The sequence below is a fragment of the Castor canadensis genome, chromosome 4 (assembly GCF_047511655.1).
Source record: "Castor canadensis chromosome 4, mCasCan1.hap1v2, whole genome shotgun sequence".
Taxonomy (NCBI): domain Eukaryota; kingdom Metazoa; phylum Chordata; class Mammalia; order Rodentia; family Castoridae; genus Castor; species Castor canadensis.
In genome coordinates this window covers 113,827,633-113,845,639 of record NC_133389.1, presented here as the reverse complement: position 1 = coordinate 113,845,639, position 18,007 = coordinate 113,827,633, and the positions used below count along the sequence as shown (strand labels likewise).

Here is an 18,007-nt window from a genome sequence, read left to right as displayed (position 1 = left end):
AGACTTGACCTACTTAGGTTCACTTATTGCTATTTTTAACATTGCTAATGAATTTTAAACAAACTTTTATTAGCATAAATTAATAGTAGTGCAAGTGGGTTTATTGTAATAATTCCACAGATGTGTACAGTATACTTTGAACAAGTTCACCCTGTCTATTAACATTGCTAATAATTCTGAAGTTTTCTTTTTATATTTTAGGAAAATCTGTGAGCCCTAATACTGGTTCTGTTTTTTAGAAAATACAAAAAGACTAATTGTTTTCAGCTCCTCTAAAGCTAGCAGTTACGTCTCTTTTTTTTCTTTTATAAGCTAATTCCTTAAACCATTAGTCCTATGAGATTGGTTCCAGGATCGTGATTCTCTTCTGAATAAGCAACAATGTCAATTTCCTCCTTAAAATGTACCCATAACTGTACAGAGGGATGTCTAAATGTGTGTGTTTCCTTAATCTGACATTATACTTCTATTAACATTATTTGAATTTGTGCCACCCTTTTAGAGTACCCTTTAGTACTCTTGCTTTCCTGAGTATGCACTGTAACAAAAAATACTTTTCAGTGAGTTCTGTCACGTGTGGTATTTCTGTCATTAGTCATGTAAACCTCAAAGCTAAAATTTCCATTTATAATTGTTATATGCTTATTAATTTCATTTTCAGCATATGGAACTACTTTTACCTTAGTCCTGCCATCCAGAGTATTAAACTTACTTCCTAGTTGTAAGTCCTACAGATTTATAGCAATCAACTAAGTTATTCCTAAATGCATTAACAGAACCAACCAAAAGAAGAGCCTTTGGGCATTGGCACTAAGGATCTTTTCTGAAATTACAAGCTCTGTTAATTGTCAATTTGGGATATGGGTCTTAGCCATCTAAATTTTAAATTTCTCTAACTCTAGTTTTTTTTGGTTTTTTTGGTCACATCACTTGCCTTGTAGAAATCAAGATATACTATGTTTGCAGTGTTCTCTTTATTTAGCAATTTTTATATCCCTTTCAGAATATGGGAAGGAGATTTGTTTGACATGACTTGTACCTATTCATTTATGTATGTTACGCATAATTCTGCCCTACTCAGGGCCTCATCCATGCTAGGCAAGTACTTTAGTACTGAGCCACATTCCCAGCCTTCATTTTTCCATTGTTGTTGTTTGGGGGAGGGGTGACAAGGTGTCACTATGTACACAACCCAGGCTGACTTCTTTGAACTTTCTTGCCTCAGCTTCCTATGCTGCTATGCTTGGCTTCCCATCATTTCTTTTTAAACATAAATATTCTGTTGAGATAAGTGGGGAGACTTCATCCTACTGTATAGAAGAAAATAGTTATCTCTAAAGAGACTTCAGTTTTTAAATTTCATGTCATTTTTCATTTATTATGCATTTGTTAAATAGCTATTCCATGTTAGACAGTGGACACCACAAAATTGGTCAAAATGTGGTTCCTATCCTCAGAAAGCTTGGCATATAATAGAAAAGTAAGGTATGTATATGTATACATACATGCAGAATCTAGGAAGCAATTCTAGAGAAGTACAGTGTTATGCATGAATTTTCAAAAAGAACACTCAATTTCTGATGGAGCTATGGAAGAAATCAGGGAAGATTTCATGTAGAAGATGAGATAAAATATAAGAGGGTGAGTAAGATTTGACAGACAAAGACCAAAGGAAGTACATAACAGGAAGTGGGAACGGCATGAACAGAAAACCAAGATGGGGATGTCTATCATGTCTGTAAAGAAGCAAGTCTTGGGATTTACATAGAAAACTGAAGAAAAGAGGTACTTGAGTGCCCTGGTAAGATTTGGGACTTTGTTAAAATAGTGAAGAATATTTGAAGGCTTTTTGAACCAGAAGTTCAGTATGAGCAACCTAAGTTATACGATTGTTTATTTAATTAATATGTATGTAGATAGATAGATAGATATGTATGTATAAAGATACATATTGAGTGCCCACTGTATACCTTCACTGTGCATAAAAGTGGATAAAAGCAGACATGATCCTTGTGAGATTTACAAGTAGATAAATGGTAACCAAATGATCATGCTAGTGTAAAACTGCAACCATGACAACAAGGCTGTGGAGCATTTTATGGTCCTAGGAAAGCCTGTGATTGGAGGACTTACCTCAAGGAGGTTGAGGAAGGGCTCCTCAGGATGCTTCCATGTTAAAGTGAATTTTAACATGAGAGCTTCAGAATAAGTGAAGTTAACTAGATGAAGAAGAACAGAGAAAAGCTATACAGACAACAGTAACAGCTTATGCATAGTCCCTGCAGCCAAAGGAAAAACGGTAAGTACAAGGACCTGCTCAGAAAAGTAGGAGAAGGTGTGAAAACAAAACAAGAGCGAAGCTCACAGACCACTGAGACATTTCCTTTTTAGTAAGCCCATAAAACAAATAAACCATGTTAGTATAAACCTCTTAGAATACTTTTCTGGTTTTTATTACACCTTTCATAATATCAAAAGTTGATAAATGCTCTTCATATCTGTCTTACAACTATTTCTCTTTTGCTTTTGTTTTATATATTATTAGGAAACACAAGATAAAGCTTTTAGTAAAGATCCTTGAGATCTGCTGGTGTCTGCTGCTTTAAGTAAAGGTAACTCACTCATCTGGCATTTTAAGAAGAAACCATAATAACTCTTCTCTTGATACATAGGGTTGGATGTGTCCAGAGCCCGCATCAGAAAGGGAGGACTTGGTATATTTTGAACATAAGTCATTTACTAAGTTGTGCAAGGAGCATGATGGAGAACTTGCTGGCGAAGAAGAACACAGTGCACATGCACTAGAGCGGAAGAGTGACAACCCCCTAGATATAGCTGTAACCAGGCTGGCTGATTTGGAGCGGAACATTGAGAGAAGGTATCTGAAGAGCCCCTTAAGTACCACCATTCAGATCAAACTGGATAATGTGGGCACAGTTACTGTCCCTGCTCCTGCACCATCCGTTAGTGGTGATGGTGACGGGTAGGTTATTGAGATTAACTTGAAAAATTATTGTGCTTCTTGCTAATTGGAGCCTATTTTCTATTGCCTGTTATCTATGTATCTTCTTGTATGTCTGTGATCCACATGGGTCATGCTATTTGCATGGTGCTTTGTAAAAACTTTTTTTTTGTTGTTATGTGCATTGATAATCTTGCAAAGTGATCTTACATTTACCTGGTTGTGACTAAGCTTTGAGGCACGTAGCCACAGTCTGTGCACTACATCAAATTTAGTTGCTTAAACTTTATACTTATTGGCTGTTACATGTTACTGTCATTGCTTGGCTTTCAGTGTGATGATTGTTTCACATTCAGTAACCATAAATATGGACATGACCTACTTAATTTTTCTATATTTCAATGCAGAATTGAAGAGGATATTGCTCCAGGGCTCAGGGTATGGAGAAGGGCATTAACAGAAGCTCGCAGTGCTGCACAGGTAGCTCTGTGCATTCAGCAATTACAGAAATCAATAGCATGGGAAAAATCAATTATGAAAGTTGTAAGTGTTTTTATTTAAGAAATACTATAACTAATTTACTTTGTCCAACCTGTTTTCCAACTTCCAGATCTTTCTTAATTATACATTACCTACTGTCACATCACAATAATGTATGCTGTAGTTGAGAGTTCCTCTAACCCTTAAACACCATGTGATCTAGTGCTTTCCTCATCTTTGGAAGGAACCTACCAAATTTGTCTTGTCTTTTTTTAAAAAATAATTATGCTTCTGTCTCCTTTGAATGTTGTTTATAATTGTAAACTGAAATGATTTCATATAGAACAGTTGTTAGCCTCAATATTGTAAGGCCCTTCCACTCCTGTAAACATTTCCGTTGCTAATATTGCATTCCTGAAATGTTGTACTTTTTTATGTTTTCGTTTTTTAATGCTAAGAAGTAATCAGATAAACACAGAGTGTTCAAGCTTTATGCGCCTACATGATTGCATCAGATATTACCAACATGAAAAGGAGATCTTTTAAACTTTCCTCTAATAATTAAAACTAGTGTCCCACTTCCTTTTTACAAGCTCAATTTACTGTTATCACAGAATGAGCCTTCACTTCATACCAGGCATCAAAATGCTATGTATTCAAAATAAAAACTATGATTCATATGCTTCTAGAAAGATACTTGTTTTAAATCATGTTTTTGTACCTCTTGTTTTATACATCATATATACAAGTATCTATTATATGTAGACTTTTATGAATCACTTTTAACATTTTCTTTTTTTTTCAGTACTGGGATTTGAACTCAGGGCCATGCACTTACTAGGCAGGTGTTCTGCCACTTGGGCCATACCACCAGCCATTTTTTACTTTCAGGTATTTTTCAGATAGGATCTCACTTTTGCCTCAGGCGGGCCTTGGTCCACAGTCCTCCTATCTCTGCCTCCTAAGTAGCTGAGATTACAGGTATAAGCCACCAGATCTGGCCCAACTTTTACTTTTGAATTACAGGCTCAATTTAAAATTCAAACATTTGAGATTAGTTTTCATGAATGGCTAAAGGTAAAAATTCCTTCCCTTAAAATAGTCATTCCCCAAAGAGAAGAAGAGATCCTTAAATAGGTTGACATATTTTTCTTTCATTTTTACCTCTATGATTAGGCCAGTCAAAGTCTTAACCCATTTTATATGAATAAATTTGCTCTCTTTGGTTTCTAACTTTTTCCTAAAATGTCTTTGGAAGTTGAATCTGTATTTTTACAATATGCTCAAATTTAGGTCTTTCTGAGTTCACATTAGAATTTGCTATAAGTTTTAAGACATTGTTCAATTCATCTGATAGTATTTTCTTAAATATTAAAATATTTATCAACAAAAATATGTTTCTCCTTAAATTATTATTAAAGCAAGTTTAAAAGTTACCTTGGGCAAATACAATTATTGAAATCTAGGCTATAGTAATCAAAACAGATTGAGTTTTATATCAAAATGAAATTTACAGTTATAAAACTACAAAATGAAATTTGTAGTTTTTTCTAATCTACACAAAACAATCATCATGATGTGGTCAGTTTTGTTATGCACCTAAGCACAGAAACCCAAAACCTGTTTTCATATTAGTCTACTACTTTCATTATTATTGTTGCTATTGTTTTTTGGTTTAAGGTTTTTTGTTTTGTTTTGTTTTGCTTGAATTTGGCTGTTGTTTTTGTGTTTCAATTTTTTATTAGGATGTATTCATTATACAGGGGGGACTCAAAGTGACAATTCCAATCAGAATTATATTTTACTGTTTTTACATTTCCTCCATCATCTCGCTCCCTCAGCCCCTGTATTTTAATTTTTAAAATATTTGTTTTAAGAGCATATATTCATTTTACAGGGGGAATTTGTTGTGACACTTCTGAGTAGTCTTACGTTGTACATTTAGTTAAGTCACCCCACCATGTCCCACTTAAAACAATTCAGGAGGTTTCATCATTCTATTTCCTTTATGTATATGCAGCCCATTGATCCTGTTCCTTCATCTTTATTTGATTTTTGAAACAGGATCTTGTTGTGTAGCTCAGACTGGCCTCAAATTTGCAGTCTTCCTATCTCAGCCTCCTGAGTGCTAGGATTACATGTATGTGCTACCACGCCCAGTTAGTATACTTACTTTCTGCCATCTAAAGCTTTACTTCACTTTTTGCAAATTCATTAACCCTTCCCATGTTATTAATATTGATTTGTCATCATGTAACTCCATTTCCCATGATCTTCATCTTTATAAAAATGTTTATTAATACAATATTTTTGTGCTGGGAGTGTATCTCAGTGGTAGAGCACTTTCCTATCATGTGCGAGGCCAATAGATTCAATTCCCAACCCTGCAAAATATTAATAATAATCGTATACTATTCACTATGAAATTACCTTTTAAAAAGGGCAGTTTCACATTCAAAGACTAACAAGCACTTTGTGGTCTTTGATTAGAGACTTAACAGTGCCTATAACAGTTCCCATTACAAAGCCAAATAAAATGTTAAAGTGCTCAGTACCTTTGGAAATCCTCTCTTGTCCAGAGATCAGGCTTACCAGGAAAAAAGAAGCCTTCAGTTTGCCCCCACATAGTCCTCTGCTCAGAATATCTTTTATACTTTTTGATAGTAAACAATTGCCAACATCCACTCTTTTTTTACTATATTGACAAAGGAGTTAAAACTAAGTATTAATACATTTGCTCTAACATATTTTGAGTTGTTATCATGATTTCTCAAAAGAGCTATGAGTGTGATATCTGTCATCCTTCCTTTAAAAGTATGAGAAAATAATTTCATTTTTATATCAGACATGTAAGATACAAGATAGACCTTTGTACTATTTTTAGTGTCTGTTGTGGAATATAGTGAGAATTTACTTATATTTATAAATCTTATTTTTAATATTGTTATAGATATTTAAATATAACCTTCCAAATGTTATTTCTCAATGAGCATTTTATAATAGAAGTTTTAAAGATATAATTCAAATTTGGTGAAGTAACCCTACCTGAAGGTATTTAGTGATATAATATTAAGAAAATTCATAAAACAGATGCATATTTTTGGAATATTAAACTCTACTGCCTTTGTTCTTAATATACGTGTCACTTTAATAATACGTATTTAGTAGATGTCTTTAATATATGTTAGCCATTTTGATTAAGTTCTTAAACTGTCATTTGTTATATATATTGAATTATATAAGCTTATTTTATTTAGAGTTTCCCAGACTAATAAATAATGTTGTATTAGAAATTAAACAAAGTAAGTTTGAACTGTTAAACTGTTTCTTTATCAGATTACATATAAATACTTTTTAATTAGTATAAAGGAATACTGGTTTAAATGTTTTCATTTTTTAAAATACTGATTGTAAGACATGTTCTACTATGACTGGAATGTGAATTAAATATCAAAAATGTTAATGCTTACCATTTTTTAAAGCTACCTTGAATGTTTTTACTTGTCTAACTTCTTTCTCTTTGTAAAACTTGTTATACAGACTGTGTACACATGAAAATAAATGTCTCTTTACAGATTTACAGTTCTTAATAGTATTAGACACTGTTTCAATAGACAAGAAATAACTATTTTTAGTTCTAGAAACAAATCATAACCTTAAATTCCTTAATTTTCTTCTATCTGGTTCTTCTTGGAAATAATTTTGTAAGATCCCCATTTTCCACACTTGTGGCACATGTTGGATTTAGGTTTGTTTTCAAAGTTTCCCGAATTGGATACATTTTTCTCAGCTAATCACAAAACATAGATGGATAATTTAGTCAAAGTCTAGGAATACCTTTTCTTGTTATATGTAATTATGATATAATACAAGTTTCCTAATTTTGATCTTAAAAATTATTCTAACTCTTATTTCTTTCTCAGAATATCATAAGGATGCTAAGATAAGCAAAAGATGAAACACATTTTTAAACACCACGTATTAAAGCTATTCATTGCTTTATGTGCTCTAATGTCATGTTAATTATTTCATATGTTAATGTATACATGCTTCCAAAGTGTGTGCAGGCATTCAGCCTCTAGCTTTGTTCTTTGCAGTGTACCTGAAATGTGCATTTACCCCAAAAGAACTGCTCACCCCTCATGTGGTCCATATCTGTGTAATGAGAGATACATAGATATGTATGGCTATTGTATATTTTTAGCAAGTGGAATGTTCATTACTAATAAAAATTAAGAATTATGGTCTGTTTAGCATCCCAATAGGTTATTCATAGCAGAGGATTAATTTTAAATGATTTTTCATGTGTTATAGTACTGCCAAATCTGTCGAAAAGGAGACAATGAAGAGCTGCTTCTCCTTTGTGATGGCTGTGACAAAGGCTGTCATACCTACTGCCACAGACCCAAGATTACAACCATACCAGATGGCGACTGGTTTTGTCCAGCTTGCATTGCTAAGGTAAGACTGATATAAAACCAAGCTTTTTAATTAGCAGACCAAATGCAAAATTTTATGGCAGTTGGATTTTTTTTTAAGATGTGATTCACATACCATAAAATTTACCTTTTTAACAAGTCATTGGTTCTTAATGTATTCACAAAGTAGCATAGCCATCACCACTGTCTAATCCCAGAACATTTTCATAATCCCATAAACAGTAACTTCCTATCTACCCACCCCCAGCCTTTGGCAGCCATTTACCTATTTTCTATTAATTTGTCTATTCTTGTCATTACACACAAATTTAATCCTTGAATTTATGACCAGACATACACTATATTTGGCTTCATTCCCTTAGCATGATATTTTCAAAGTTCATCCATGTTCTAGTATACTTCATTACTTCTTTTTATAGTCAAATAATATTTCCATTGTATAGATTTACTACATTTTGTTCATCCATTCTCCAGTTGATGGGCATCTGAGTTGTTTCCACCTTCTGGCTGTTATGAAGAATGCTGCTGTTATCATTCATGCATGTGTTTATCAGTATGACATTATTTTTTTTTTTAATTTTATTATTCATATGTGCATACAAGGCTTGGGTCATTTCTCCCCCCTGCCCTTACCACCCACTCCGCCCCCTCCCTCTCCCCCATACCCCCTCAATACCCAGCAGAAACTATTTTGCCCTTATTTCTAATTTTGTTGTAGAGAGAGTATAAGCAATAATAGGAAGGAACAAGGGTTTTTGCTGGTTGAGATAAGGATAGCTATACAGGGCATTGACTCACATTGACTTCCTGTGCGTGTGTGTTACCTTCTAGGTTAATTCTTTTTGATCTAACCTTTTCTCTAGTTCCTGGTCCCCTTTTCCTATTGGCCTCAGTTGCTTTTAAGGTATCTGCTTTAGTTTCTCTGCGTTAAGGGCAACAAATGCTAGCTAGTTTTTTAGGTGTCTTACCTATCCTCACCCCTCCCTTGTGTGCTCTCGCTTTTATCATGTGCTCAAAGTCCAATCCCCTTGTTGTGTTTGCCCTTGATCTAATGTCCACATATGAGGGAGAACATACGATTTTTGGTCTTTTGGGCCAGGCTAACCTCACTCAGAATGATGTTCTCCAGTTCCATCCAAGTATGACATTATTATAATCATCTACTTTCTATGGATTTGTCTATTCTGGTCATTACATACAAATTTTATCCAATTCTACTGAATGAATAAACAAAATGTAAATCCATACACAGTGAAATATTATTTGACTATAAAAGAAATACTGTAATATGGTAGAACATGGATGAACTTTGAAAACACTGTGCTAAGTGCAAGAAGCAAGACATACTGTGTGTCTAACCACATATTGTATGATTACATTTGTATTCAATGACAAGAATAAATCCTCAAAAGTAGGTTAGTGGTTGACAAAGGCATGGGGGGGAATATTATATTTTATACTCTATTTTACTACATAGCAAGCTTCACATGGATTCTTACTCACTAATAGTAATTTCTTGATTTCTCATTACTTGATCATTTTTGTTATAGATAGTTAAAATGTAGTTCAACAGTAATCTTCACTGGCTGGACACGTATTATGCTTTAGCTTCACAATTGCAAAACTATAGGAAGTTTCTCTAATACTTTATGAATCACTAGCAGGTAAATGTTTTAAGTCTTGGGAGTACTTATTACCTGGCAATCCATTGGAGGTTTTACTTTAAGTAAATTTGCAAATTTGCTTAAATTAGAATTCTGGCTATCATTTGAAGAATAGATTTGGAGACATATGATCTTATCCAAGCCCTTCCTTTTTTTAGTTTAACTGGGCTTTGAACTCAAGGCTTCATGCTCACAAAGTAGACTTATTACCACTTGAGCCATGCCTCCAGTACACTGTGCTCTGTTTATTTTGGAGATGGGGATCTTGTGAACTCTTTGCCCGGGTGGCTTCAAACCACAATCCTACCGATCTCAGCCTACCAAGTAGCTAGAATTACAGACATGAGCCACTCACGCCCAGCTCCAATCCCTTCTATGTGACTTTTAAGCCTCTGCCTTTTTTATTTTTTAAATGCAGTAAACTAGATGTCTTGTTTCTTACAACAGCAAAAATATTCTAAATATTTGATTGTGATACATAAGGAAAAGTTAAGGTTTTTTAAAATACCTTTTCATTTAATTCTAGCTTTTTACAAATATGTGTACTATACGTCATACTCACAAATGGCTCTTTAATCATGATTTACTATCTTTATGCCCTGTGTGTACATTTGTGCATGCATATTAAGGACAGGTATATATATTTGTACACATTTATAGGTAAACACACATACAAACTCACATATTCCAATTTTCAAACTTTGGTGCCTACAAAGCCAAGCAAATAAGAAGAAAAATAAAGGGGAGGAATCAGTTGAGGTTATAATGTATACATATATACATGGAAATGTCACAATGAAACACCCTGTATAGCTATCTTAAACAAAATGGTTTTTTTTTGTTTTGTGGGTTTGGGGTTTTTTTTTTTACAAAAACAAAAAACAGGAAGGCAAAGCAGATCGTGTCTTAGGAGCTGGTACCAGTGGGATTGGGGAGGATATAAAGAAAGACTATAGGAAGGAGAATATGGTGGAAATACTGTGTACTCATGTATATAAATGAAAAAATGAGACCTGTTGAAACTATTCCAGGAATGAAAGGAGAATGATGGAGGGGGTGAATTCAACTATGATATATTGTAAGAACTTTTGCAATTGTCACAATGTACCCCCAGTATAACAATAATAAAAAATAAATAAAATTCTTTCTTATCTAAAAAAAAAAAAAAGTATTGGAAGCCATACTTGGTAGTACACAACTATAATATTAGCACTTGGAAAGATAAGGCAGGAAGATCCTGAGTTCAAGACCAACCTAGGCTACATAGCAAGACTCTGTCTCAAAAAAAAAAAATAGTTTGACTTCTAGTGGGCACTCTTGCTATTTTGTGGTGTAAGAATATGAGCCCCGTTTTCCAGGATCATTTAATATTTTAAGAGAAGTCAAAATTACGGGTTTTCATGCATGTCCTTCCAAATATTAAATGTTAGAAACAAATTCAAATTTTTATAAGTATCATATGAAACAAAATAGCACACTCCGTGAGCTGTTTACAACTGGGAGCCACCAGTTCACAACTTCTAATATATGTACGTATGTACACATAAATAATAGTTATGAGCCTTTGAACATGTACTTTAGAAGGTTCTGCTTAAAACCCACTAAAATTCCTGTTTGTATTTCGGCTCTAGCAAGTAAGGGAAGCCCAGCACGCCTATAAGGCCAACTCGGGGAGGCTGAGACTGGAGAATTACAGGTTTGAGGCCAGCATGGGCCACATAATGAGATAGTATCAAAAAAAAAAAAAAAAAGAAAAGAAAAGAAAGAAGAAAAAGAATACAGAGAGAGGATAAAAGAAAGGAAGGGGAAGGGAGGAAGAAGAGGGGGTCCTGTATCCAAAAAGAAAGTAATCAGGTAACAGGGTAACTGTATAAAAGCTTGCTTTTAAAGATTGTAAATATGCACTCTCTAATTAAGTTATAAACATCATTTATTAAGGGAGTTTATTGCCTTTTTTGAAACATTACAAAAGTTTTGATTCTGTGATTTCAGTTTCATATTTTCTTAATCAGATTATTAATGATCCCAATAAATGATCCTGAGTAATATATTAATTCAAATAGAAGCTAGAAGTTTTGCCTTGTTATTTGTGGAATGTTATTTTTTAAATAACACAGCTATTCTATCCAAATTAACAATCATCATTAAATGAATAGTTTCTTTATTATATTAAGCATTTTCTTTTACTTTTTAAATAATTTCTGAGTGGTAAAAGTTCAATGTGATATGAAAACTCAAAACAATCAGATTTTAGTGAGTGAAAAATTAATAAACTAAATGAAGATAATACTTAGTGAAATATTTTAATTAATGACAGATGGCAGTGATTTTTTTGATATGTTACGGGAAAAGTGTTTAACCTACAGGTTGTTATTTTTTTTGTCAGTTAAAATATCTCTTTAACTTTACTTGCAACCTGTCAATAGAGAAACAAATAATTGTAAGTGCTTAAGGACAGTTTTTTGATAATGTTGTCAGAGCTCATTAAGTCCTCAAAGAAATTACTATGAAATACTCCAAAGAAATGTTTTCTACCAAATTCATTTCAAGAATACAGCCAACTCTCAAGAGGCAGAGATCAGGGGATCACAATTCGAAGCCAGACCCAAGGCAAATAGTTAGCCAGCCCTTTTATGTGATGGGTTTTTTTCTTTTTTCTTTTTTTTTTTTTGTGATGGGTTTTTGAAATCTGGAAAAAACCCATTACATAAATGGGCTGACAGAGTGGCTCAAGTAGTAGGAGTGCCTGCCTAGCAAGTATGAGTTTCTCAGTTCAAACCCCATTGCCACCAAAAAAAAAAAAAAAGAAGAAAGAATATAGCCAACTTCATTATTACTATTGTTGCCACATTGGTCATATATTTCTGCAGTCTAGAGTTTCTTTGTTAAGTAGTTTGGGATGGACCATTTTGGGAAATCATTACAAAAGTCATACATTGCTACTAACTTTACTTATCTCTTTCACGATATGTTATATTTAGTATAACATTTAACCCTCAAAAGACAGACTTATTTTCCTGTTTCTAAATTCACAGTTGAAGACCGTCATTGTGCTGCTTGCTGTCTGTAGTTAGGTTGCATAAGGCCACATTAAGATGTTTTTAGTCATGTAATTCTATTGCTAGAATGACCTTATGAAATATTTGGCGTATCTTATTTTACAGATGAGAAAGCAGAATGTCAGAGTTTTGCCCAAAATTTCACAGACAGATAGTAACAGAGCCATAGCTGGAATTCATATCCTTTGATTACAAATATACTGTCCTTTATCCATTTCTTTCTTTGCTGTTTTTTAAAAAACAAACATTTTCCCCTATCTTTGCCATTACTTTGAACCACAAATTTGTAGTACTCTTTTCTTATTGCAGATACTTTTTATTCTTTATCCAGAAAAAAATCAATTTTTAATAGTTTTTAAAGTAAAAGACTTTCCCAGTTGACACTTCATGAGCTCTTTTTCATATTTTGGCCTAGCTTTTTATTTTCTTCCCAACTTACTTATTAATACAGTCTGTATTTTTATTTATATTTGCCTGAGCATGTTGTGCTCTAAAAGAGTCTTTTTGTTTTCTTTAACATCATTAGTGACCTAGACTAAAGGAATACTGATGATAAATTCTGTGGTAGTAGCAAACATGGATCCGCATCTTCAAGTTTTAAGAATCTTGACAGATTTTTTTTCATGCTTTATTAGGTGTTAGCCTTACATTATAGGAGAAGAAATTCACAGATCCTTCTTAAAAATAATAAAATTACCAACCTTCTGGATGAGAGTTAATTCTTTTGGTTCTATCAAACTTTCATGATTTAAATAATAGATATGCAACCTTTATTTTCTTACACATTTCCCTTTTTTAATTAAAGGCAAGTGGTCAAACTATAAAAATCAAAAAACTTCATATCAAAGGAAAGAAGACTAACGAGTCAAAAAAATGCAAGAAAGTATCTTTAACAGGAGACACTGAAGATGAAGACTCTGCGTCAACAAGTAGTTCACTAAAAAGAGGAAACAAAGACCTCAAGAAAAGGAAAATGGAGGAAAACACCTCTGTTAACTTATCAAAACAAGAAAGTTGTACTTCTGTTAAAAAACCTAAAAGAGATGACTCCAAGGATCTAGCACTTTGCAGGTAATTTTTCAATTATTATGTACTATATATTTGTGACATCCCATTTCATATTGGAAACCTTTTACCCCATTAAGGATTACATTCTAACAATTTCTATAAATGGAAAAATCTCTCTCATGTGGGAGATACATACAATACAAATTCAAGCAATATTATAAAAAAAACAGGTCACACTCAAGGTAGGTCAACAGGAGAGGGAGGGTAAAAAAAGGAAGTTAAGAAGATGAATATGGTTGATATACTTCCTATATAAGAATGAATATAGAATTTTTAAACCTGTTGAAATCATCATAAGAAGGCATCTAAGATAGAAAGGAGAAAAACAGCGATGAACTAATTTGGGTTATAATACACACGCACACACAGAAATGTCACAATGAAACTTTCTGTATAGCTATCTTAAACAAAAATTCCTTTTTTCAAAAATGAAGAACAAGGAGGTAAAACAGGCCCTGTTTAGGGGTTGGTACCAGTGGGAGAAGGGAGGACATAAAGAAAGGGAATAGGAGGGTAAATGTGAGACATGCTGAAACTTTTCCAGGAATGGAAGGAGAATGATGGAGGGGATGAATTCAACTATGATGTATTGTAAGATCTTTTGTAAATGTCACAGTATACCCCCAGAACAACAATAATATGAAAATAAAAAATAAATTAAAATATATAAAGTATAAATGTATGTAAATACACTCCTTTATCTTTTTAAATAAGTTTCTATTGAAATTTTACTTGAAAGGTTATAATAGAAAGTCAATTTTTAATATAAACAGACAATTCTAAAGGACAGATGCTGATTTCCAACATGATTTTCTTTAGCATGATCCTGACTGAAATGGAAACTCATGAGGATGCATGGCCCTTCCTGCTTCCTGTGAACTTGAAGCTCGTGCCTGGTTATAGGAAGGTCATTAAGAGGCCCATGGATTTCTCCACAATTAGAGAAAAGCTGAGTGCTGGGCAGTAAGTAAAGCAAACCAGTCCAGTGACACTTACTCAATGACAAATTGAAGATTTAACCCAGAGTAGGTGTCCTGGGGAACTCGTAAACACTATAGGAGAAGTTTAATTTTTATAGTGCAAAAGAAGCATTTACATTATTTTGACTGCAACTAAATACTTTTAAATGAAGGTAGTAGAGCAAACAAGTGATACTGTTGGACAGAGAAGTGAATAAACTACTCAGATGGGAGAACCCCTTTAACAGAATTATGATACAGGTCAAACAAGAAATGGATGTGGGAAAATGCCTGTTAGTTGAAAAATATTTGGGGTTTTTTGTTGTTGTTGTTGCTGTTGTTGTTTCTGAGTCAGGATCTGGCTATGTAGCCCAGGCTGGCCTCAAACTTTCAGTACTCCTGTCTCAGCCTCCCAAGTGCTGGGATTATAGGTGTGCATCACCACTCCTGTTCTGGAAAGAATCTTGATCTTAAGAGAAATCTGTTTTCATTTAGTCTGTCTTTAGATCCAGTGTGGTCCAGAATATATGAACTTGGTTAGCTGTTACATTCATAAGATTTTTTACCACTGGTGGAGTGACTCATGTGGTAGACATGTCAAAAAAAAGATTTTTACCAATTTAAATGCAGTTGTCTTAATCTCTTTCTTTCTAGTTTTCCTTTTTTGTTTTATGACTTCTTTGTTTACAAAGCAAAACCAATGAATCCAATCTCTAATTATGTGTTTTCTTTCAGGTATCCAAACCTTGAAACCTTTGCGCTAGATGTCAGGCTTGTTTTTGACAACTGTGAAACATTTAATGAAGATGATTCTGACATAGGCAGAGCTGGTCACAGTATGAGAAAATATTTTGAAAAAAAGTGGACGGACACTTTCAAAGTGAGCTGAAGTTAAAATCTCTCCCTTTTTCTTTCCTTTCTAAACAAGGAGAAATGAGACCAGCAATGTGAACTGTATTTACACAGATGTGCAAGGCACATACATAATGACTTTTTTCCTTAAAATTAGTATAAAAAAAGCATCAGAAGAACACCATTTTTAAAGGCTCCACTCCTACAGCAACCAAAACCGCTGGTTATTGGTTTGTGTAATTTATCAACTAATTTAGGTAGAACAGGGAAGCACACCCAAAGAATTTTCAAAGGAAAGGGTGTTATAGTGCAATAGTAATTAAAGTATATCAAATCGCACTGAATATCCAACACCAGAGCTCTAATGTGGGAAATGGTTCTCCTTTTCCCTCTCAATAAATATCTATTTTTCATTTTTTTACTTTGTAGTTTATTTTTTAGTGAATGTATTTAATTTTATGAATTATTTATGATTAAACCACATCCAGAATCTTCGTTTTCTGTGAAAAGGAAGAACTAGAAAATTGCTTTAAATCTTGAAAATACAACAAGGAATGTTTTAAAATATAAAACAAAGCCAAGTTAAACTGTTTACACTGATGTGCTATAAAAGCACCAAAAATAAATTTTACTGTAGAATTACAAGTACATTTATATATATATATATATACATATATATATATGTTGCTGCATCACCTGTGTAGTTAAATTGTATTTCAAGACAGTGAAAAAATTGACATGTATATAATGTTCATTATTGTTTATATTAAGTCTTGTTTTAAATATGTATTATGTGTACATATTGTTTGGAGACATTATTGTTTATGCCTTAGAAGGATTGTAGCATTTTATTTTAGTCTGAAGGTAATTACAGCTATCTGCTTGTACAGCAGTTATCCTCTACCAGCACTGTGGCGTCTCCCTAATCTTGGTAGTGCCTGCCTTTAAAACAGGGTGTAGGGGATAGTAGTTTTCCATTTTTCTATTTTGTTATATAATTTCAAGCCACCAGGGCCTAAATTGAAGTATAATCATTTGTATCCATGTGGAAAAAAATTGTGACAGTTTCCTACACACACAGTATTTTTTCATAGAGACATTTCCCTCCCATTTGCCTTGCCTCAGAAATAAATTTAAAAGACATTTGTAACCACTGTGTTTTATCTACTGTGTGTTGTGGTGGCCTGTTGGAGGCAAATAGATCAGAATTTTTTTTGTACCTATGTAAGAGTACTTGAAGTTTTATTTAAAATAAAATGTTGTGGAAAAGGTAGCATTCTTTTTTTAGGAGTGTTATTTTTCACTACTATGTGTGGCACGGATACAATAAAAGACTTTTACAAACTAGTTTCTTACATTTTCTTAACCTGAAAGTCAATTCTTTTCAAAAGGTAGTTAATTTATATTGATTTTTTACAAAGTCCTAATGTGTGTAGAGTATGGTTCAGATAGCACCGGACTGGGTGGTGAAGGATAGGTTTAAGTCAAGTCTCTAACTTTCACGAGGCTACAAATTCCTCTGGAAGTTTACCTCTCTCATTTTGTTATTTCACATTTCCAATATGAAAATATTACAAAAAAATCTAAGGTCTTATTCTAATATGAGAAATAGTTCTATTTGTAGATGCACATCGTAGTTGTCCATAAGAAAAGTTGATCATATAAGTAAGTCTAATGAGCCATGAGATACAAATTCAGGAACTCAGCCTTATGTGATGTCCACTGAGTGAGAGTGAGAGTGTGTGTGCCTGCGCGCATGTGTGTGTGTGTGTGGGGGGGGTGATTCTGAGGGTCAAAGCCAGGGCCTTGCACATTGGGTAAGTTCTCTACAACTGAGTAGCTCATCCCTACCAGCAATAATGTGCACTGCTAGAAATGTTTTTAAGAACAATATACCTTATTTTAAAAATGCTTCAAGCCAAGAGTATTTCCCAGAATGCTTAGATTATTTGTGAATACTTACATGAAAACCAGCTACTATTATATAAGTATGTCTGTTTCTGTTAAATAAATATTTCAGTGATGCCTTAAGAGGCCTGTTGCTTGATCAGAATTAACCATGTGGAGCAAAGAACAAGGTGGCACTGTGAATAAAGTATCTGGTTTGGGTTTTATAGAACTGCCAGGTGCTTCTTCATTAGGGTTTTTGCTATACCTGTAATACATGCTTGTGTTAACTGATATTGGGTGGTATATAAGGAGCTTGATAATATGTCTAGTGTCTGAGGGACTCATATATGAGAAAATACTTAAATCCATATGCACAAATCCAGTTTTCCTAGAGTAATATTTTCTTTTAAAAGTAAATAAGTTAGACAGACATGGTGACATATGCTTGAAATCCCAGCACTCCAGAGGCTGAGATAGAAGGATTTTGAGTTCAAGGCCAACCTGGGCTACATAGGGATATTCTGTCCCAAGAAAACCAAAATGAATGAATGAATGAATAGATGAATAATAAATAAGATATCCCTGGGGAAAAAAAAAGAAACACTTAGGAAATATTGGCTACTTTGGACTGGTG

The 18,007-nt window shown here is 33.5% G+C and overlaps 1 protein-coding gene across 27 annotated transcripts in view; it reads left to right on the top strand.

Moving 5' to 3' along the window:
* Baz2b (bromodomain adjacent to zinc finger domain 2B) overlaps window positions 1–16,838 on the top strand; it is a 274,349-nt gene extending 257,511 nt beyond the window's left edge. For 21 of the 27 annotated variants that reach the window (XM_074070911.1, XM_074070908.1, XM_074070907.1 and 18 more), the window contains 6 exons: window positions 2,673–2,983; window positions 3,370–3,505; window positions 7,757–7,903; window positions 13,410–13,675; window positions 14,492–14,635; window positions 15,367–16,838. In XM_074070911.1, the coding sequence (XP_073927012.1) occupies window positions 2,673–2,983; window positions 3,370–3,505; window positions 7,757–7,903; window positions 13,410–13,675; window positions 14,492–14,635; window positions 15,367–15,520 (1,158 nt within the window). In that variant the 3' untranslated portion in view covers window positions 15,521–16,838. Of the gene's footprint in view, window positions 1–2,672; window positions 2,984–3,369; window positions 3,506–7,756; window positions 7,904–13,409; window positions 13,676–14,491; window positions 14,636–15,366 lie in introns of those variants that run through there. The other 6 variants (XM_074070914.1, XM_074070913.1, XM_074070912.1 and 3 more) reach the window with 2 other exon arrangements.
* Window positions 16,839–18,007: the final 1,169 nt, after the last annotated feature.